This window comes from Echinops telfairi, unplaced genomic scaffold, assembly GCF_000313985.2.
Source record: "Echinops telfairi isolate 266 unplaced genomic scaffold, ASM31398v2 ScPeMD7_7424;HRSCAF=8462, whole genome shotgun sequence".
In the NCBI taxonomy this organism is placed as follows: domain Eukaryota; kingdom Metazoa; phylum Chordata; class Mammalia; order Afrosoricida; family Tenrecidae; genus Echinops; species Echinops telfairi.
In genome coordinates this window covers 51,441,382-51,462,691 of record NW_022111324.1, presented here as the reverse complement: position 1 = coordinate 51,462,691, position 21,310 = coordinate 51,441,382, and the positions used below count along the sequence as shown (strand labels likewise).

The 21,310-nt window shown below is 54.7% G+C and overlaps 1 protein-coding gene across 1 annotated transcript in view; it reads left to right on the top strand.

The window, feature by feature from the left end:
• The window catches only part of RAB7B (RAB7B, member RAS oncogene family), a 33,305-nt gene extending 12,005 nt beyond the window's left edge, over positions 1-21,300 (top strand). Inside the window, exons 2-6 of the mRNA XM_045298139.1 lie at positions 727-795; positions 1,846-1,972; positions 3,076-3,291; positions 8,332-8,457; positions 20,738-21,300. Of these exons, the coding sequence (XP_045154074.1) occupies positions 743-795; positions 1,846-1,972; positions 3,076-3,291; positions 8,332-8,457; positions 20,738-20,818 (603 nt within the window). The 5' untranslated portion in view covers positions 727-742 and the 3' untranslated portion in view covers positions 20,819-21,300. The remainder of the gene's footprint in view (positions 1-726; positions 796-1,845; positions 1,973-3,075; positions 3,292-8,331; positions 8,458-20,737) is intronic.
• Positions 21,301-21,310: the final 10 nt, after the last annotated feature.

Here is a 21,310-nt window from a genome sequence, read left to right as displayed (position 1 = left end):
CTCGAAGCATTGACTCAAGGGCCTTTAGATCCTGTGCATCTTCCCCAGTTAAAATCATCACATGCTAAAGAAACTGCACTTGGACAACTACTCAATCATGCTCACTTATTCAGTCTCTTCTTAGCGGCGCCTGCATGTAAACATGCAGGGAGCAGCATCCACAGACACAAACCACCCGCCTTTCAGACGCTCACAGTGGGGCACAGGGGTGTTTCCAAGGCTCTCAGCCTTTCACCCAGCAGGTTCTCCGAAATCAGGACCCCGTTGCCGCCCACCAGCTGCATTAGGGAAGCGCCCTTGGATTCTGCCAGGGGAGAGGGACATGCTGAATAGCCTTGACAATGGAGCCCTTGTCCTGCCCTCCCATCTCCCTTCTGCACTGTCCTCTGTCGTCCCTGGTTCCGGGCTTGACGTCTGTGTGTCTGCTGTTGCTGTCTCCGAAGGCAGGGCTGGTGGTGCTGAAGGGTGAGAGATGCACCTGTCTTCTGGGGGTCCCAGCCTTCCAGCCCTCTGGAGGGCTCCCAGGGGAGGAAAGGCAGGGAGAGGGGAGGTCAGGGCGGCTGAGTCATCTGCCTCTTTCTAGGAATCACCCCACCCCTCCCCATTCAAGCCTCAGGGCTGCACTGTGGACTTCTGAGAAGGAAGGGGGAAGCAGGGGCCAGCTGTAGTGACAATGGCCGCAGGGGACTCGAGCCAACATGTGATGACTTCTGTTCCCCTCTGCAGGCTCTGAGGCCACTCCATGAATCCCAAGAAGAAGGTAGACCTGAAACTCATCATCATCGGAGCCCTGGGGTAAAGCAAGCTCAGCTCCCGCGTGGGGTGGGGGCTTCGCCTTCAGCCCAAGGGAGGTGGAGAATGGGTGGGAGACCTCCTGGGTGTGTTCCCACACCCCATGAGTCCCTTTCTGATTCACTGTCAAGGACACCCTATCTCATAGGAGGGATCTGAGTTGGGTGTGTGGGTGAGACTGGCTTGGGGAGGGGGGGTTGTCTGTGGTCTCAGCCCTGCAGTAAGTAGCTATGGGAATTAGGCAAGTCACCTAGCATCTTCCTGCCCTCCCACCTCTTCACACACACACACACACACACACACACACACCCTGAGCATGGCTATGGAGCACTAAGTCTCTCCACCCCTCTGCTCACTCAAACTGGCCCCTGCTTCCAGAAACGACTCCCTGGTTCCTTGTCACTCGGCCTCTAGTTCACAAAGACAGGCTTGCAGCACTTCATGTCCACAGAGCGTCCTGTGAAATCGGATGTGCTGTGATTTGGACGTGGTGTGGACCCGTATTCGAACCCCAGTCCGTGTTGTCTCCTGCTGGTGCTGGAGCTGCTGGCGGGGGCCAGAGGAATGGGCAGCAGCAGTTGTTGCAGGGGGCCCGGCGGGGTTGGGTTGGACCCAGCCCCACCCACTGTTCCACATGCCTGAGCACCAGGAGCAGACCAAGCCACCACTGCCCCCCTGCCCACTGGACACAGCTCAGGGGCCTGTACCCATTGCTTCAACTGTCTTCATCCCAGCCAGGGTCCGGCACTGCCAGAGTCTGAGCCTGGGGCCTCGAAATCCAACTTGGATGTCATAGATAAAAGGAGAGCTACTGCTCCCTAAAAACCAAAACCCCCAAAAAGCTCATGGGACAGAGTAGCGCTGCCTCGTAGGGTTTTCCAAGGTTGTCCATCTTTCCGGGAGCAGTCGGCTTCCCGTGTCTCAGCGGTCTTAGACATACTGAAGGTCACAGGGAGGCAGGAGGACAGGAGCAGGAAAAGATGCTGAGGTCGGGGTGTGTGTTGAGCGTGTGCATGGATGCACACGTCTCTGCTTGTTGTGTCCTTTCCTCAGTGTGGGGAAGACCTCGCTTCTTCACCAGTATGTGCACAAGACGTTCTACGAGGACTACCAGACCACACTGGGGGCCAGCATCCTCTCCAAGATCATCAGCCTTGGTGACACGACTCTGAAACTCCAGGTGAGCCGCCCCCCCTTTCCCTCTGCACACACCTGGAAACTGCCCCAGCTCCCGGGATAGCCACTCATGCCGCACAGTGCTCTCGGGACTAAGATGGTCTACAATAGAGGTTCTACAAAGTACAGCTCATGGGCCAATGCCTGTTTTTATAAATAAGGTTTTATTGGCACACAGCCATATCCATTTGTAACTTGACATTGATCGTGCGGTGGGTTACGAGCTAGGCTGCTAATCGTGAGGTCAGCGGTTCCAAACCACCAGCCGCTCCATGGGAGAAAGATGAGGCTTTCTACTCCCATAAGGAGTTACAGTCTCAGGAACCCACAGGGGGAGTTCTAGCCTGTCGCTTGGAGTCAGAACTGACTGGAGGGAGTCCATTTGAGTTTGAGTTTGACAGCTGCCTTCACACACCCATGGCACAGGTAAGTGGTTGCCACAGAGCCGTGGTAGTGCCCGTAAAAAAACCAACCCATTGCTATCGCACTGATTACAACTCATCGATGTTGGACACCTTTGTAGAGTTTCCAAGGTGGTAAACCTTTACAGAAATAGACTGCTACATCTTTCTCCCAAGGATGGGGCTGGTAGGTCCAAACCACCGACCTTTCGGGTAGCAGGGCACCAGTGAGCCCACCGTACCATCACGGCTCCTGTGTGGCCCACAAAGTCTAAAAAATTGACTGTCTTGTGTGTTTTTTTGGTGGGGGGCGGGGAAAAATCCAGCTAGTCCCCAGTCTCAAGGTAGAGCACTAATCAAGGAGTGGGGAGATCCCCTAGTCTTGGTTCCCCGGGGCATATTTTTGGCAGGTAGCCTTAGGCAAGCCATTCCCAAAGTCCAAATTTCCACATCTGTGGACTAGGGAGAGTGCCCCCCCCCCCCCCCCGTGCTGGTGAGGCAAGGAAGCAGGAGAGAGACAGACGTGTGGAGGTGAAAGAGTAGTGTCAGGGCGGCTCTGTGCATGCAAGATGTCCAAGTGAGCAGAAAACCTCTTGCATCTCTATGGAGGCTTTTACCAAGAAAGGAAGCTTTGGTGAAAGATGCCCCAGGTGGGCCTGCCTTCAGTGACTCATCCTGGCTGTCTTGGGCGGCTGCTTCCCCCCAGATCTGGGACACAGGTGGTCAGGAGCGGTTCCGCTCCATGGTGTCCACGTTCTACAAAGGCTCTGATGGCTGCATTCTGACCTTCGATGTCACTGACCTGGAGTCCTTTGAAGCCTTGGATACTTGGCGGGATGACGTTCTGGCCAAGACCGCCCCCGTGGAGAAGTCCTACCCCATCGTGGTGCTGGGGAACAAGATCGACCTGGCGGACCGACAGGTACCACTCCCTCCTTTATCTCCGCAGCAAGCACTGTGAGTGTTTCCTAGGTGACAGGCATGGTGTTAGGTCCCTCACAAGCAGAACGAACCAGGCACAGCCCTGGCCTCAAGAATATCACTCTCAAACTCCCCTCCAACGAGTCAATGCCAACTCACCCTCTGGAGCAGGGTTCAACGGGCTTCTGAGACTACAGCTGTTTACAGGGATAGAAAGCCCCACTTTCCCCCTCAGAGCCGCTGGTGGTTCCAAACTGGACCTGGGATTGCAGCCTAATTGTCACCACCAGGCCACAAGGGCTCCTTCAAGAATCTCACAGCTTAGGGGAACACATTTTGGAAGATAGCTATGGTATGAGGCAGCGTCAAAAGGTTCACTAAAAATGGGAGGAAAAGATCATCAGATTTGCTCACCAACTGTTTGGACATGCCTTGAGTATTTGAGGATCACAATGGAGGGGCTTCTACCGGAGCTCAGAACCTAGAAAGGGCTTCCTGGAGGAGGTGGGATCTAGGAGAGACAAACAGCATGAGCAAAGGCAAGAAACAGCCCAATGCGAGCTGAAAACAGAGGGGTTTTTGGTGTGTAGAGACGGGAGTGGAAGAGTTCAGGCATCAGAGGTAGGCAGGAGTCAGAGCTCAGTGGAGTCTGAGTTATCCCGTAGGAGAGCGTCTCTACCTAGAGACGTGTCGAGCATTTGTAAGTACAGCGTGAGAACTGCCTCTTACGGATTCTAAGACTGGAACTCTGTATGGTCGTGGAAGGCCTCGTCTTTCTGCCTTGGAGAGGCTGGTGAATTCAAACTGCTGACCTTGTGGTTATCAGCCCAATGTGTAACTCACTACATCATCAGGACTCCTTTGATTAACATAAGCATAATCTAAATCCTCTGGCTCGCGCTTGGCTGCTGCTCTGCCCCACAGGCCCACTGTGACGGTGTGCACCATTACAGTGACACTGAGTAGAGCAGCTTGATCATTGCCTGCTAATGTGAAACAAAGCAGAAGCTGATTTAAAATGGAGAAGACACACTTGCGCCAAGTGAAGCCCAAGTGATACCAAAAGGAGCTTTCTCTGTGTTTCAGACAGAGAAGAGTAATGGGGAACTAATGGTCCTGTTTGAATTATAGTTTCAAAATGATGCAAATAGAGAAAAGTGATAGGAGAAGTGAGACCTCATTTGACACCATCAAGTGTATTGGAGGGATGCATGGATGCATGGATGGGTGGGTGGGCATGGATGGATGGGTGGGCATGGATGGATGGGTGGGCATGATGGATGGGTGGGTGCATGGATGCATGGGTGGGTGCATGGATGGTTGGGTGGATGGATAGGTGGATGCATGGATAGATGAGTGGATGTATGGGTGGGTGCATGGATGCCTGGGCGGATGCATGGTTGGATGTTTACATGTTTTAGGGGGTAGAGCTGTTAACTTTGTGTTAAGGTCCTGGGAAAATGAATTTGTAAGTGTAATTTTTGAACCTCAGAATCAATTGTTTGGTTTTCCATGGTTTCTTATGGGAAGATTATGTTCAGTTCTCAAACGTTTCAGTGAATGAACTTGGAATGAATTGGGTCCCACAGCAGAGGCATCACCATGACAACGACAGGGAGTGGAGAGGAGTGACTGGGTGGGGAAGGGCAGTGACTCTAAGCCTAATTCAGAGACTGAGGATCCACAAGCCAGGAAGCGACTGCCCTCACCCGTTCTGCTGAAGCACAGGCTGCCTTTGGCGCCAGCCCTGGCAGAGGGGTCTGCCCATACCTGAGTTCCTCAAAGGGGATGGTGAAGGCTGGCTGAGAGGCAGGAGCCCTGCCCTCTGAGGGCCACTAGGAGCCGGCTGAGAGGCAATGCATTCTGCACTTGGGGGTGCAGAGGGAAGGCCCGTCTTCACTTGGCAGAGTGCAGTGGGAAAGAGTTGAGAACCAGGGAAGGCGCATCTTTCTGCACCCAGACATGGTGGGCTCCACCCACCCCTCCCACCAGCTGTCAGTGTGCCCTGGAACCACCCCGGTTCCCTCCTCTGAAATCGAGGCCACACAGGGGCTTTGAGAGGTTACTCCTATTGGCAAGACTTAAGGAAACAAAGTCTATACGTCCTGCAGCAAGCTTAGTGCATAGAGATGATGGCACAGTGGGCTAGGCTTTTGGCTGCTAACCACCAAGTCAGTGGTTCAAACCCAGCAGCCACTACATAGGAGAACGATGGGGCTGTCTACTCCCATAAAGGTTTACAGCCTCCGAAATTCCACTCAGTTGCAGTGGGCCTGGGGAAGGGATGGACTGGGACAAGGCAGGGGGTTTTCTTAATTAATGAAAGAATAATGTCAACAGAAAGAAAAAGCACACTAAAATACATTGAGGGAACAACTGACATCGCTTCTTTTTTTCTAAATCCCAACGCCTGACACTTGTACAACAAAGCCAAACACACCAAAATCAGCCGTCACTGCGTTGATTTAGACTCACGGCGGCCTCACAAGTATCAACGTAGATGCTCCATTGGAGTTCAACGACTAGAGTTTTGGACAGAGATCACCAGGCCTTTCCTTCCAAGGCACCTGAGTAGACTCGAACTTCCAACCTTTGGGTTTTTTCCCAAGTACTTAACGCTCTGTGCCACCCCGGGGCTCCTTATAAAGAGACACGAGGGGGAACTGAGGTCCATCATCACCTGGCACCAGGGCAGGCCAAGTCACTGCCCAGTGGGAGAGAAGGGTCAGCCAAGATCAGCAGGGCCCAGGGACCTGCACCAGCCTGGGCTTCTGCTAAGGAGTACAAAGAACCCCCTACCTCCCGGAGAAGCAGACCCCCTCCATTTCCTTCTCTCCCGTGAGGCGGAAGTGCTGTCTGCGGCTCTCAGGTGCCGGCTAGGTGCCCAGGACCATGCTCCGCTCCAGGGAGAAGTGGGGTGGGCTGCAGGGTATGGCATGGGAAGGAGTGACAAGAAGTCCAAGTCTAAGTCCTTGCCCTCAAGACTTTCAAAGACATGAGCCCTCTGAACTCCTTAGGTGCTGGCCCATTGCCACGGGGCCTGTTCTGACTCGGGACAGCCCCATTAGACAGGGTGGGCTTGTGCTAAAGGGTTCCCAGTTACGCCCACAGAATCGTCAAGTAAGTCGACTGTCCCGTCTTTTCCCCCCAGGAAGCAGCTGGTGGGCTTGAACTACCAAGCTTCCATTAGCAGCCAGGTGCCTAACCACTGGGTCACCAGGGCTCTGTCCTAAAATCTACTGGGGTGTTAAAAAAAAATGCCATCAAATCAGCCGACTCCCAGTGACCCGTGGGTGTCCGCAGATGACTCAGGGCATTGTCCGTGGCTAATGTCCCAGAAGCAGAGAGCCAGGCCTTTCCTCTGAGGTGCTCCTGGGTCATTCAAACCTCCACCCCTCAGGTGGCGGTACGAGTTGTGCCATCTAGGGACTCACAGGAAAAGGGGTTCACATCACCAAGCACAAGGCCCTTTCCTCAGCAGTCAAGTACAAATCAATAGCATTACAAGCTAACATCTTTTTTTTTAATTGGGGGCTCATACAGCTCTTATCACAATCCATACATATTTCCATTGCATCAGACACATCTGTACATACACTGTCAGCATCTTTTTCAAGACATTTTCTTTCTAATTGAACCTCTGGCATCAGCTCATTTTCCCCCTCCCTCCCCCATCCCCTTGATAATTTATAAATTCTTCTTTTTTTTTCATGTCTTACACTGACTGCTATCTCCCTTCACCCACTTTTCTGCTGTCCATCCCTCTGGGAGGGGGGCCATATGTCGATCGTTTTGATCGGTTCTCCCTTACTGCCCACCACCCCCTCTTAACCTCCTAGTATCTCTGCTCCCTTTATTGGTCCTGAGGGGTTTATCTGTTCTGGATTCCCTGTGTTGCGAGCTCTTATCTGTACCAGTGTACATGCTCTGGTCTAGCCAGATTTGTAAGATACAATTTGGGTCATGATAGTGGGGCCGGGCAGAGGAGGGGAAAGAAGCATTACAGAACTAAAGGGAGGCTGTGTTTTGTTGGTGCTATACTGCACCCTGAGTGGCTCGTCTCTTCCTTGTGGTCCCTCTGACAGGAGTGTCCAGTTGACTACTGATGGGCTTTGAGTCTCCACTCTGCCCTCCCCATCACTCCCATTGATATGCTTCTGTTTATTTGTTTGTTTTGTTTTGGGTCTTTGACGCTGATACCTGATCCTGTCAACACCGCATGATCACAGAGGCTGGTGTGCTTCTTCCCTGTGGGCTTTGTTGCTTCTCAGCTAGATGGCCGCTTGTTTACCTTCAAGCCTTAGGACCCCAGAGCATCGTACACGTTATATGTAGAGCAGAGGGACAGGGAGAACGAGGGAGCCCCTCGATGAGACGGACTGACATGGTGGCTGCGACCATGGGCTTGAACGAGGAGCCAGGGTGCAACTGGCGCAGAAATGGGCAGCGTTTCACTCTGTCGGGAGTCGGGACTGACTGGTTGACACCTAACGACGGCTGCCGGCGGGCAGGGGAGCTCGTGGGCGCTGCAAAGGGTGGATTGCAGAAGGAGCCAGCGGTAGGAAGACGCTCCGTGGTTCAGCCTTAGGGCTTCAGGCAACATCCTAGTCCTGCCAGGCCCTGCTCCAAGCCCCGCGCAGCCCTGCGCAAGCGCGTCAGGCAGCTCTCGGAGCTCTGCAGGCCCGAGGGTCCTTTCCCACCACATGTACATAGCCCCTCAGAGCCCACACTGAGAATGGAAGAGATACCGCGTGTCAAGTCTCAGACACACGGAAAAGGGGGTGGGGGGTTGGAGCGTGACATGGTGATGGGAGGGGGGCTGCAAAAAATTTCACAGGAAGTTGTCAGCATCTTTTTGTTCCACATTCCCACCACTCTTTTGCAGGCCCACTGCCATGGTGCTGGGGTGCTGGGCAAGCGTGGGGGGGTGGGTATCGTGAGGATGGGCTGATGTTGCATGATGGATGGAGAGAGCGCAATGCTGGGGCTGATGGTGACGAAGATGACGGTGAAACACTGATCGCTTCTTCTCCTCATTCAGGTCCCTCAGGAGGTAGCCCAAGACTGGTGCAAAGAGAAGGATATCCCTTACTTCGAAGTCAGTGCCAAGAACAACATCAACGTGGTGCAGGCCTTTGAGATGCTGGCCGGCCGGGCCCTGTCCAGGGTGAGTGAGTGGCTGTGGTCGCAGGACCTGCCAGTGAGGACCCCGTCGAGGGATCAAGTAGACACAGGCAGAGGTGTGGGTGAGGCAAGGTTGTTCCTCATCTCAGGTCATCCGTTGCTGAGTGGGCTCCCTGGTACTCCAGTTCTAGAACAAGAGATGCCCGAGCTGTAAAGACACGGAGCACGGTCTCACTCACGGCCTTCGGTCCATTCTGACCCACATCGGCCTGCTAGAACAGAGCAGGCCCACCCCTTTGGGTTTCCCAGACTTTACATCCCGGCAGGAGCACAGAGCCTCATCTGTCTGCCGCTGGAGGGGTTGAACCGCTGACCTGGTGGTTAGCAGCCCAAGACGTCGCCGCTGTGCCAACAGAGTCCTTGATCTGGCAAGAGTATGTGCGGAAGTTCTGAAAATCACCGAGTCCTGTACTCACGCCTGGTGGCATAGTGGTTATGTGCTGGACTGCTAACCGCAAGATCTGCAGTTCAAAACCACCTGGCTCCTTGGGAGAAAGACGGGGGTTTCTACTCCCATAGAGTTGCAGTCTCTGAAACCCCCAGGGGCAGTTCTACCCTGTCCCATAGGGTCACTGTGAGTCAGCATGGACCCGATGGCAGTGACTTTGTTTGTTTTGGGGACTCACCTCAACCCAAGACCAAACCACCCCCTTGCCAGCTAGTCGGCCCCACTAGGAACGGCTGCACAGGGCTCCTTGGCTGCAACCTCCGTGGAAGCAGGTTGCCAGGCCTTTCTTCTGCAGCACCGCTGCAGAACAACCAACGCTTCCATCAGTAGTAGATCACCCTCCTGGCTGCACCAACCAGGAGCCTCCTATGGTGGGCGGGACTTCAAGCCTTTTGTGGACAATGGGAGGAAGAGAGAGTGGAACTTGGAGAGGGTTTGAGACGAGCAGACCCGGCTCAACTCTCTTTTCCTTGAAGTGTTTGTCCAAGTGGACTGTCTAACAGGCAGGAGCTGCTGAAAGTTTTTCATCAAAAGGATGAGTAGATGTAGACCCCTTGGTATGATCATTCAACAAGTATGTTTTCTGTGTGTCCTATCAGCCAGGCACTGTGCAGGGCTCGGAGACCCCAGGGTTTCCTGAGGGATTCAGATGTACACAGAATAACTACAATACTGTACTGGGTGGTAGTGGGGGAGGAGGCCTAGTGGCATCGCGGGTTATGTGTTGGGCTGCTAACCGCAAGGTAAGGAGTTCAAATCCATCAGCTGCTCCGAGGAAGAAAGATGAATCTTTCTACTCCTATGAAGACATACAGTCTAGGAACCCACAGGGGCAGTTCTACGAGTCAGCATCAATTTGAAGGTGGTGGATGTCTATGGTAGGGAAAGACTGGCTGGGGGCCCTGAGAAGGAGCCCACCACCCACACTGCAGTGGGAAGAAGAGAGGGCAGGCGGGTAGGATCATAGACGACTTCCGGGAAGCAGTGGCAGGGTTGAATGCCTTTTGGATGTGCGTTTGGAAACTCAGAGAGGGGCGATGAGAGGTGGTCACAGAGGTGCTCAGTTTGCTTCATCATTCTGTCATGCTTAATCAGGGTGGACTTCCTGGAAGAGGGGAGAGGGTAATCTCAGCAGCGAGCCCTGAGTTGGGAAAAGGAGAAATGAGGAGGGGGAGGAGGAGGTGGAAGCCCCTGTCTGGCCCTGTGCTGCAGGGCTCCAGGCACAAGCCCAGGGGCTGCCCCTCCAGCAGCTGCCCAGGATGGAGTTGCACACCTGGCAGCCTTACCCCTGGGGGTCTTCACCCTGAGTTTGTCCTGAGCACTATTCTCATGCTTCCCCACCTCTGCCAGCCTCCAGCCCCACTGTCTCGTGTTAGGGGGAGGCAGTGAGGTGTCCGTCTCCAGGACTGGACCTAGAACTTCATTTCGTTGTCAGTAAAGTCAGCTCTCAGGGGCTTTGGCGGTGCAGTGGTTAAGTGCCCCACTGCTAACCCCAAAAGTAGCAGTTCAAATGCACCCAGCAACTCTGAGGGAGAAGGACCCGGTGATGTGCTCCCGTAGGACTCGCATCCTAGAAAACCCACGCCAAAGCAGCTCGCGACTCAATTCCAGGTGTGGAATTGAGATCCAGGTGTGGCTGCTTGAGCTGTCTTCTGGGTTTACCCCAGGAAGGTTATCCTGGTGAGCTGTGGCAAACAAGCCTCCCCAAGCAGGGTACAGTGATTCCCCAACGCGTAATCCACCCCCAAAGCATGTGCGTGTGGCAGGCATCCACCTCTCTGGGGAAGGAGCATCCTTATTCTCGAAATGTTATCCTTCTTATTTGGAGGGAGCCATGGAGAAGGGTTTGTCTGTTAACCACAAGGTCAGTGGTTCAAACCCAGCAGCCACTCAATGGGAGAAAGATGAGGCTGTGTGCTCCCTTAAAGATGAACAGCCTTAGAAACCCTGTGGAGTCCCCTTGCGCCCGAATAGACTCAAATGTCAGTGGGATTGGATGACCTGGGTATTCGATGCACCTGTTATGTTGTGATGGTGTTGACGGTGGTTCTCAACCTTCCTAATGCCTCGACCCTTTAGTACAGTTCCTCAGGTTGTGGTGACCCCCTCTGTGGGCATGTCTGAATGTGGGCAGACCCACCTAGAGATGGATAGAGGAGCAGTGTCTCGGTTCCTAAGACCATTGGACATATAGTCTTAGGCGACCCCTGTGAAAGGGTCATTCAACTCCCAAAGGGGTTGCGACCCACAGGTTCAGAACCGCTGAGTTAAGATGAGGTCATTCTGGATGAGCGTGGGTCCTACATCCAATAACTGGTTTCCTTCTCTGGAGAGAAAAATGTGGAGATACCCAGATCCAGCCACCGGGAGGAAACCACGTGATGACAGAGGCAGAGACTGGAGAGATGCAGCCCCGAGTCCACAGCTCCAGGACATGCCTGTGACCCCCAAAAGCCAGGAAGAGGCGAGGAAGGAAAGATTCCCCCTAGAGCCTTCAGAGGGGCATGTCCTAGCCCCTGAGGACAGCTTGATTTTGGGCCTCTCCACCCAGGAGCCGGTGTCCCACAGCGGTTAAGGGATTAGCCGCTAACCAACAGGGTGGTGGGTCACCCCAGGCCTGGAGACAGGCTGGCACTCCCTCAGTCATGCCCCTGCAGAGAGTTTACAATAGACTTTGACTTGTAAACTCTGGGAGTACCAGAAGAGTACCTGGATGGGGGAAGATGGCAGATGGAAAACCCTGGAATGGGGGTGCGGGAAAAGCACACTGACCCTTTCCAGACGCCTGGTGGAGCCGCCTGGATTCTTGCCAGCACTGTGGAGAGCGACACAGGTTCAAAGCCACGCCCTTGGCTGCCCTTGGCTGCCACCGTTGCTGGGGCACTGCCGTTTCCCAGCGCTTCTTGCCAGCAGCTTTGGTTGCTATGCAACTCGTGCGTGCGTGGCCCTTGTTTGTTAAGAGCGAAGTTACATTCCTAGCAGAACACCGACCCACCATCTTCCCGTTCGGCACACCCACCGTTTACAAATTCAGGTGTGCGCCTGTGGCTCTTTGTTGGCCATGGCTGGAGCGGAAAACGCCGTTTTAAACCTTGCTTCAAAGCTACCCAGAGGCTCCACGATAGGAAAGATCTGGCTACCAGTCTCCGTAAAGAGGACAGCCTGGGAAGCTATGAGATGGTCTATCCTGCCCTCTCGGCCCCTGTGAGTGGGAAGTAACTGGAATCCAGCCGTCTCCAGAACTGAGGTCGAGACCGTGTTTGACACCACCCGGTGGTGGGGACGTGTTACTGCAGGCCTGGGGGACAGGGGCTGTGTGAGGTCTCTGGGGGAGGGCCAGGCAAGCACCCGCGAGGAACCAACCCTGCATTCTCTCTTCAAGAGTCGGCAACACTGCGTGGAAGGATGTAAGGGCAAGGTCAGCAAGGACCAGATCACAAACGGCCTTGTGAGCCCACCCAGGAGGTAGGACTCCCTATCCTCTGCCCTGAGCTCCAGCTTTCTAGCACAGGCAGCGAGCAGGGGGCATCACTTGTGCAGCATCAGCATGGTGCAGAACTCTGGACGAGAAACAGCTCCCATGGAAACGAGCACGCTCACGAGGGCCATGCAGCAGTGTCACTCCTTTGGTTCGGACCCATGCACCCTGTGGACAACAGAACAGAAGCCCGCCCGGTCCTGCTCCCGCCTCACACGGTGTTTGCTGGGCTGGAGCCCACTGTTGGCAGCCACCGTGTCAGTCCCTCTCCAAGGTCCTTCCTCTTTTCGGATCACCCTCCACCAAGCATGGAGCCCTGGTGGTGCACTGGCTGCATACTGCATATCTGAAACCACCGTGGCTGCTCTTTAGGAGAAAGACAGGCTGTGTTGGTCCGGGTAGACTAGAGAAACACATTCATAGGTGCTCATATGTGTATAAGAAAGATGCTCATATATGTATACAAGAGCAATTGAATATTGAGAAAACATCCCAGCCCAGTCCAGATCAAGTCCATAAGTCTGATATTAGCCCATATGTCTGATACCAATCTATAAAGTCCCCTTCAGACTCATGCAGCACATACAATGATGCCGAATGCAGGAAGATCACAGGCCAGTGGGTGGAAAGTCTTGCGGATCCAGTGGTGGTGTAAGCATCTCAGCACTGGCAGGGGTCTCCACGTGGCTTCTCCAGCTCCAGGGCTCTAGGCTAGCTGCATGTGTCTTGTCTGCAGGAATGAATGTCTCGCACGCAGGGAGTGAGTGTGTGTGTGTCCCGCCTCCAGCCAGCTATTAATCTCCTTAGTGCCTGCAAATGAGGTTGTCAAGCTGCAACCTGATTGACAGGCTAACCTCCACGCCTTCACTCTTAAGTCTCAAATTGACAACAGATTCTGTAACTACCACACGGGCTTTCTCCTCCTGTATAGAGTTCCAGTCTCAGAAACTCACGGGGTGATTCTGCTCTGTCCTGTAGGGTCTCTATGAGTCGGCATCAACTCGAGGGCAGCGAGTGGGTGACTTTTGTTGTTGCTTTCTGCCAAGCATGATGTCCTCTAGGGACGGATCCCTCCTGATGGCATGCCCAACGTACACGAGACAAAGTCTGGTCATCCTCACTCGGAAGGAGCATTCTGGCTGTACTTCTTACAAGACAGAACTGTTTGTCCTTCTGGCAGCCCAAGATATCTTCAATATCCCTTGCCAACGCCACGATTCAAACACATCCATGATGAGTAAGGTGCTCCTTACGCACTGCCAAGCTCCCACAGGCACCGCGGCCAGGGGAAATACCATGCCTTCCGTCAGCTGCCCTTAGCCTTTAAGTGACCCCTCTGCTTTTTAACACTTAACGAGGTCTTTTTGCAAAATGTCACTTAATTACTTAACTGCTGCTTCTACAGGCATTGATTATAGAACCAAGTTAAATGAAATCCTTGCCAACCCTAATTTCTTCTTCCTTCATTATCCCCGTTGGGAGGATCTTTGGTCTATGCTGAGGCGCATGTAATCTAGTCTACTGCCATACCACCCGAGCACGCGCTTCCCGTTTGATCTGGGAGGCTAAGCAGGGCTAGGCGGGATGGGTGGTGTCCTCCGTACGGAAGGCTGTCGTCTTTGACCTTCATCAGTAAGTGCTTCTGGAATTTCAGCAAACAGGGGGGTCTCCTCTGCCTGTCAGGCTGGTTCATGAGTCTTCTTCCTGCCCTTGTGCTGTACACTTCTTTATAGAGGACGTGCTCAGCACACAGTTCACGTAGTATGGTGCAAAGACCCAGCCCTGCCACCCACCTTTCCCGATCCTAAACCCTACCGTGTGCCAGTCAAACTACTGCCTCTTGGTCAACGCACAACTGTTGCCTGTGCACAATTAAGTGTGGTAGAATTTCCCTTCTTCGGAACATTATCCATAATTTCTGATGATACACACAGCCGCAGGCCTTTGCCTAATTGAGAAAAACAGGTGATTCTGTTTTACTCTGGCATTCTGTGATTTCAGCCAGGACCCACCTGCTGTCAACAAGCATACCCCTGGTTCCGTTCCCCTTGCTAGCTGCCATCATGGTCGGCCCCCAGTTCATGGCGAGCCCACAGGTTTCAGAGTAGAACCGCTCCACAGTGCTTTCTCCACAGTGCTTTCTCGGCTGTAATGTGTGTGGGGAGGAGTTCCAGTGGTGTAGTGGTTTCGTGTTGGTCTGCTAACCAGAAGGTCAGCAGTTTGAAACCACCAGCTGCTCCTTGGGAGAAAGATGAGACTTTCTACTCCGGTAGAGAGTGGCGGTCTCAGAAACCCACAGGCTCAGTGTGACCCTGTCTCCCAGGGTCCCTGTGAGGGGCACTGACTCAATGGCAGGGAGTTTGAGTGTTAGGGGAGCGGTTCCCCAGGCCCTCTTCCTGCAGAGCAGCCTCTTAACCTTGGGTCATCACCGTCCATCACAGAGAGCTTCCCCTCCCAGCGTCCTTCCCTGTCTTCAAAGAGCAGATGATGAAAACGAGGGTGTTTCGAAAAGTTGGTGGGCAAACATGGGATGGAAAAGTAACGGCATTTCCCCACCAACATTTTGAAGCCCCCTCACACGTCACGTGGGAATAAAATAGCACAGAGGGAACATTCCATAACAGTTCTATTTTGTTTTGGCCATTTTTTATTGTACATTAGGTGTGGGGGGGGGCACATTTCAGATCATCAGCTTTCTAGTCAGCAGTTTAAACTACTCTTCAGTGTCACCACCACCCTGAGGTAGTTAGTTTATTGTGCCAGCCTGGCTGATAAACACATATGGGATTAATTGAAGGGCGGAGGGATAAATGGCTCGGTGAGCCTCGCCTTTCTAGTTCTTGGTCACTTGCTTTGTGATGGTCGCACCAGGGTGCAGCTGCCTTAGCAGTTCCCTGCTTCAGCTTGCAAGATTGACTTCCTACAAGACATCCCCAAGGAGAAGCTACATGGACCTACCCGATGCAGACCTGGGTGCTGGAGCACCCATGTCATGACCCCTGCCAGCACTGAGATGCTTACACATTCACTGACTCGGCTTTCCTCCTGCAGTCGGCATCATTGTGTCTGTTTTGTGAGATGGAGGAGGACTTTGTGGACTGGTGTTGGACATATGGGTTAATGTTGGACTTGTGGGCTTGGGCAGCACTGGGTTGGGATGTTTTCTTGATGCGCACTTAACCTTTACATAAAACTCTCTCATACATGAGTTTCTGTGGCTTTGTTTCTCTAATGTACCCAGACTAACACAGCCCCCACTAGTCTGCTCCTTGATTATGTCTCTTCTCCCTCTCAAGGCCCACCCTCCCCCCTTTCACCCAAGCAGTCCTGAGTCGATGGTCCAGCCTGTGGCTTGACCCTCCCTCTTGACAATCCCCAGAGTCTGTTCCCTTTGCTAGGAAGGCCTATGTCTTGGGTTGGTTGTTCTCTTGTTCCACCTTCTAGCAGTGGTCTCAGAAACGGTGTCCTCTTGCGAATGGCTGCTTTCTCGGCGGCCTGGTCCAGCGTGCTGAGGGCCTGCAGGTGCCACCGTGGTTGGAGGGATGCAAGTATTCGTTATCCATCCTTCTGCAGACGGATGTTTAGCTTGTCTCCGTCTCCTTGCCGTGTGGACAGTGGGGCGATGACCATGGGTGTGCATCTGTCTGTTCGTGCCTGGAGTCCTCCTATTTTAGCATATACACTCAGCAGCGGGATGGCTGGGCCGTAGGACCTTCCTCTTCCCAGCGGTTTGAGGTAGCGCCGTATTGTTTTCCCACAGTGGGGGGGAGGAGGGGTACAGATGTGCAGTCCCCCCAGCCGGGCACGAGGGCTCCAACTTCTTTGCCTCCTCCCCAGCATTTGTCTCCCAATTTGGAGGGGGTTTGTCGGTCGCTTGGCTTGGATCTTGGCTGTCATTGCCAGTGTCAGATGGTACATCATCGTTGCTTGGGTTTGCAAGTCCCGGATGGCTAGTGATCCTGAGAATTTCTTCCTATGTTTGTTGGACGTCACCTTTGGTGAACTGTTAAGGTTTGCTGGTTTTTAATGGGGGCGAAGGGTTCTGAGCTACAGAGAGAGCGGGCCCTGTGGGAGGTGTCTGAATTATCATGTGTGACTTTAAAGAACCGAAAGGCATTTTCTCACAGTGCTGGCAGCCCAAAGTCCAAATCACGGTCTCTGCTGGGCCGGCCCTTCTTGTTGGCCGCCCAGGTGTCCCTTGGTTCCTGTTGACCCACACACGGTGTCTGTCTTCCCTGGGAAGTGCCCACCTCTGTGTCTGGCCTGCTTTTTGCATCACTTGGAAGTTTCTGGGTTGAGGACACACCCAGACATCTACATAATATCATCGATGCAAAGAACATGTGGTTCGCATGCAGGGCCGCATCAACAGCAATAAGGGTTAGGATTGCAACTCTGGTCTCGGGGGAGGACACCACTCAATCCATAAGGGCGGGGAGGGGCAAAAGGTGCTAGGCAATAGTCCTAGCAGGGGAAGGTGGAGCCACAGGAAGGGCAGATAAAGGAGATTCAGGAGACAGACCACCCAGGGGCTCAAGAGAGCCCGATGGCGGCAGAAGGAAATCCGCAGCAGACGAGGGCTTCCAGGTTTCTCGCTGAAGAAACTGGGGGCTGACGCACTCCCAGTGCTGCTGGGAGCCAAGGCGGGAATCAGTCTGCAGGACGTGGCTGGAGGAGGGGATGCAGGGTCCTTGGGGGCACACTGCAGTCAAGGTCCCTGTGAGACACCAGGTGGAGACCTGTAGCCAACGCTGGGTGGCCCTGTCCGGCAATCGCAGTGAGCTCTGGGCTGGACACTGCTTCCTGAGTCGTTTCTCTTGAGAGCCCAGAGCAGGTGTTCAGTTAACACATGGCTGTCTGCCTTCCACCATCAGGGGGTCCTGTGATTCCAGACTACAATCAGGAATACCTTTGCCCTTAAAGAGCGACAGCCACCTGCTCTGAGAGTGTGGGCTGTGTCTTCCCGAAGCACCTGCACCCCGCGGGCCCTGCTCAAGCTGGGTAACTGCAGCCGGTCCCTTGTTCTCCACTCACAAGCCCATCGTGCCGTGCGCAGGAGGACAGTGGGCTGGCGGGCAGCTGCTCGGGGACGTGGCAGGCATTGGACGAGGTCCTCAGGACCCAGGAGCTAATGGCAGGGCCACGGAGGTGACCGGGCTGGGGCTGGGGGTGCGAGGAGGTGGGCACAGAAGCTCCTAGCTGCCCCTCCACTGACCGGATGTGTCCGCAGCACACCAGCGTGTCCTCCATACTGAAAGCTACCCGGAGGACCAGGGCCTGCAGGAAAGAACCCTGCTGATAGCCCAAAGGTAACATGGGGAGGTTGGCAGGAAACCCGAGAAGCTGCCCTTATCAGGTGGTAATAAAGTTACAGCACAATGGAGCTCCGGGTGGACTGAGTTCCAAGAACCAGCGTGAAGACCGGCAGCCTGGCCGAGGTAGCTGTGCGAGGCAGTTTCTCACACCCACCCAAGCCAGAGTTCATGTTGGCCGGTAGTCCTGCACATCAGCAGAGGCTCAGCGCCCCATCCCAAGAGTCTGGCGTCCAGCAGGGTCACTCGATTACAGCCCAGGGCTCCAGGGCTCTGGGATCTCAGCTGGGTCTACTGGTCACAGGAGGGTGGGCATCAGAGCATTAAACTAGCAGAGCCTGCCCCTCCCTCCAAAAGACCCTGGTAGGAAAGCCCCCGACCCCAGTCAAGGGCTCCTCAGGTTTCAGGATGAGTGAAAGCCGGAAAACCAAACCTGCCGCTGTCCGGTGGCTTCTGACTCACCGCAGCCCTGCCCGCATGTGTCGGAGTGGAATGACGGTCCTCAGGGTCTCGAGTGGCTGATTGGTCTGAAGTGGATGGCCAGGCCTTCCTGCCGCGGTGCCTTTGGGCCGGCTCAAGCTCACCAACCTTTGAGGTTACAGTCAGGTGTTTAACCCTTGGTGCCACCCAGGGACTCCCCAGATGAGGGAAATTCAAAAGCCGAACTCACGTCATCGAGTTGATGCTGACTCACAGTGGCCCTGCAGGACAGAGTGGACCCGCCCCTGTGAGTTCCCGACACTGTAACTCTTTACAGGAGTAGAAAGCCCTGTCTTTCTCCTGCAGAGAGGCCGGTGGTTTCGAACCGCTGACCTTCCCGTTAGCCGCCTGACACATCCCCAATACACCAGCGGGCCCCTTTTGATGAGAGAGTGGAGCCAGAAGACGCCACATAATAAGAGACCTCCTTCAAAGCCCTGCCTTGCTGGGATGAATTAATCCGTTCGTATAAAGTGGGGGTGCAGGGGGGCTGCTTTAACAGTGATGTTCTGCTACGGTTCCTCGTCCCTCACTAGGGGATTCAGAACCCTCCAGCTCTCCGTTCACATGAAGGGCCCCACTCAGAGCAAAGGGGACAACTGGACGGCCAGCTCGTGTCTAGGCCTTGGAAGCCGGAGCTGTCCCCCTGGGCTGGGCGCTGTACCCACGCTGCCCCGCTGCGTCTCCCCAGGAGCCTCTGGGCTGGCTCTCTGTTCCCCAGAGCAGGGCAGGAGGCCTGGACACCTTCAGAAAGGCCTGTATGTAGTGGGCTCTGGTGCCCCCTGGAGGAAGAGGGAGACCCGTGTGCAGCACAGGGATCTACTCAGAACTTCTGGGAGGGACAGGCCTTCCTCTGAAGAGTACAGACTGCCCCCCCACCCCCCCACCCCAGCCAGCACGGATTCTTCCTAGTTAGGAAAAATAAAATGAAATTCTAACAACTCTAAAGAATTTTCTGAGGGACAGTCTAGAGTCTCTAGACCCATCATCCAGGCTGACTCAGAGCTCTGCAGCCCTGAGACCCTCCCAGGGAGGAAGTGTGAGAGGGGGACCCCCAAGAAACAGGCTGCAAGTGCAGCCCAGAGATATTGCAGGTCTCAGCTCCCTGCACATGGACATTTTGGGTTTCGCAGATGCACATAAAAGTTACATTTCCCCCGGACTGTTGTCTGCAAGGTGTGCATGAGCATTCTGAAGACATTTGAAATGTCGTGAGCGTTACCTGACCGCCACGCAGCAGGTGCCGCTGGAGAAATGGCACACACAGACTTGCCCGGCACAGGGTGGGTGGCCTCAAACCTTCGCTCTGTGACAAACGCACTGCGTGAAGCCGCATTTACCATTAAAATGAAGGGCCCTGGCGGCCTAGTGGTTACAAGTTGGACCACTAACCGCAAAGCCCGCAGTTCGAAACCACCAGCCGCTCCTCGGGAGCAAGATGAGGCTTTCTACGCCTATGAAGAATTACAGTCTCGGTAACTCACAGAGGCAGCTCTGCCTTCCGGTCACCTTAGAGGGTGACCTATGAGTCTGTGCCCACTCGATGGCAGTGAACTTGGTTTGGCCTGTTTGTGCACAAAAGCCGAGTCCCAGGCTCAGGGCCCTGAGCTGTCTGCCCTGGAGGCGAGTCATGCAGTATCGGATGGACTTTCTCATGAGACATCATCAGGGCACAGGAAGCTGGGCCTGGCATCCCTTCCTGAAGCCTGACCTTGGTCTGGTGGGTGGGTGACCTAGCCCCCAAGCTATTCCCTGAGCATCTGCTGGGCAGCCGGCAAGAGAACTATCAGAGAGAAGGCACAGCCCTGTCCCTGGAAGTTCTCCCTTCAGAAGGACAGACGGATCTCCTAGTAGGTTCTGGCCCTGCTCTGGCCACACTCCTGACTACTCGCTCTCCCACGCAGTGCCAACCGTAGGAGCAACAGGGATGCCGCTGCGCCCTGTGGCTTGTGAGAGCCGTGGCAGGGGACGGAGATGTGGTCCTCTAAGAACCCTTCAGACCACAGATGCCATCTCCTTTCAGGATGATCCCCCTGCAGCCAAGGAGATGGGGTGGGAGGTCTCGCTCAGCTGGGTGAGCAGAGTGTTGTCGGACTCTGAAAGGGCTTTCCTGGGCTCTGGTGGGAACAAGAGGGGTTTGGGGGATCAGGCAGAGAAGATGTTTCCCAGTGGAAACATCGAGTCTATTTTGAGGGGCAGGACATGCAGGGACAGAGGGCTGACTGGGTGCTTCCAGTGCCAGGTGGGAGGTGAACAGGGTGTTGAGGGGGTAGAGGGGGTGTTCTTCAGAGGAAGTGGGGAGTAGGCTGTCCCCTCTGGAGAAGAGAGAGTTATGGGACCCGCCTGAAAGTGAGGGGACCCGAACCCCTCGCCCAGCTGTTTCCTGGGCTCCTTAGAAAAGACGTGAGGAGCGGGATGTGCAGGAAGGAGGATGGGGGGAAGCAAGTGGCCCTTCCTCCCTGGACTTCAGTTTCCCAGCATTACCATGGGGGCCACAGAAAGCCCAGCCTCTGGACATAAGCCCTGAGTCTTCTCTCTCTTCCAGTATCAGAGCATCTTGGAGAACTACCTCACAGACTCCATCAAGCTCTCGACAGGAAACCAGTCCAGGAGAGGATGCTGCTGACCTTCCAGATCCCGCCCTGGACCCCAGAGACTGGTAACTGGGACTCTCGCCCGTCCCCCGGTCTGCCTGTGCTCTGCAGCCCTCGAGCTGGGCCCAGAGCCAGAGGACAAGCACTACCTGGGCGAGTGGTGAGGGCAGCTGGCCCTCAGGACTCCAGAGGGGGCCCACCCGGGATGTTGCTGCCAGCTGCTGGCCCTGGACTGATCGCAATCCCCCTCCTGGCCCGACTCACCTGCCATCCTTCCTCCCCCAAGAGGACATACATCCCAGCTCACAAGCCCCGCCTCTGTTAGAGTCCCTGGTCTGCTGAATCTGTGCACCCCAGCCCAGCCCACCACACATCTCCCAGACTGAGCACAGGGTCAGACAGGGGGACAGCCCAACCGTTCAGGAGCCAAGGCCGAATGAGAGCACCAGTCTCAACGCCTGACCAAAGCACTCCAGCTGTGGGCCACCCTCTGCGCCCCCCAAAAGATCAGGACGGGGGTGGCA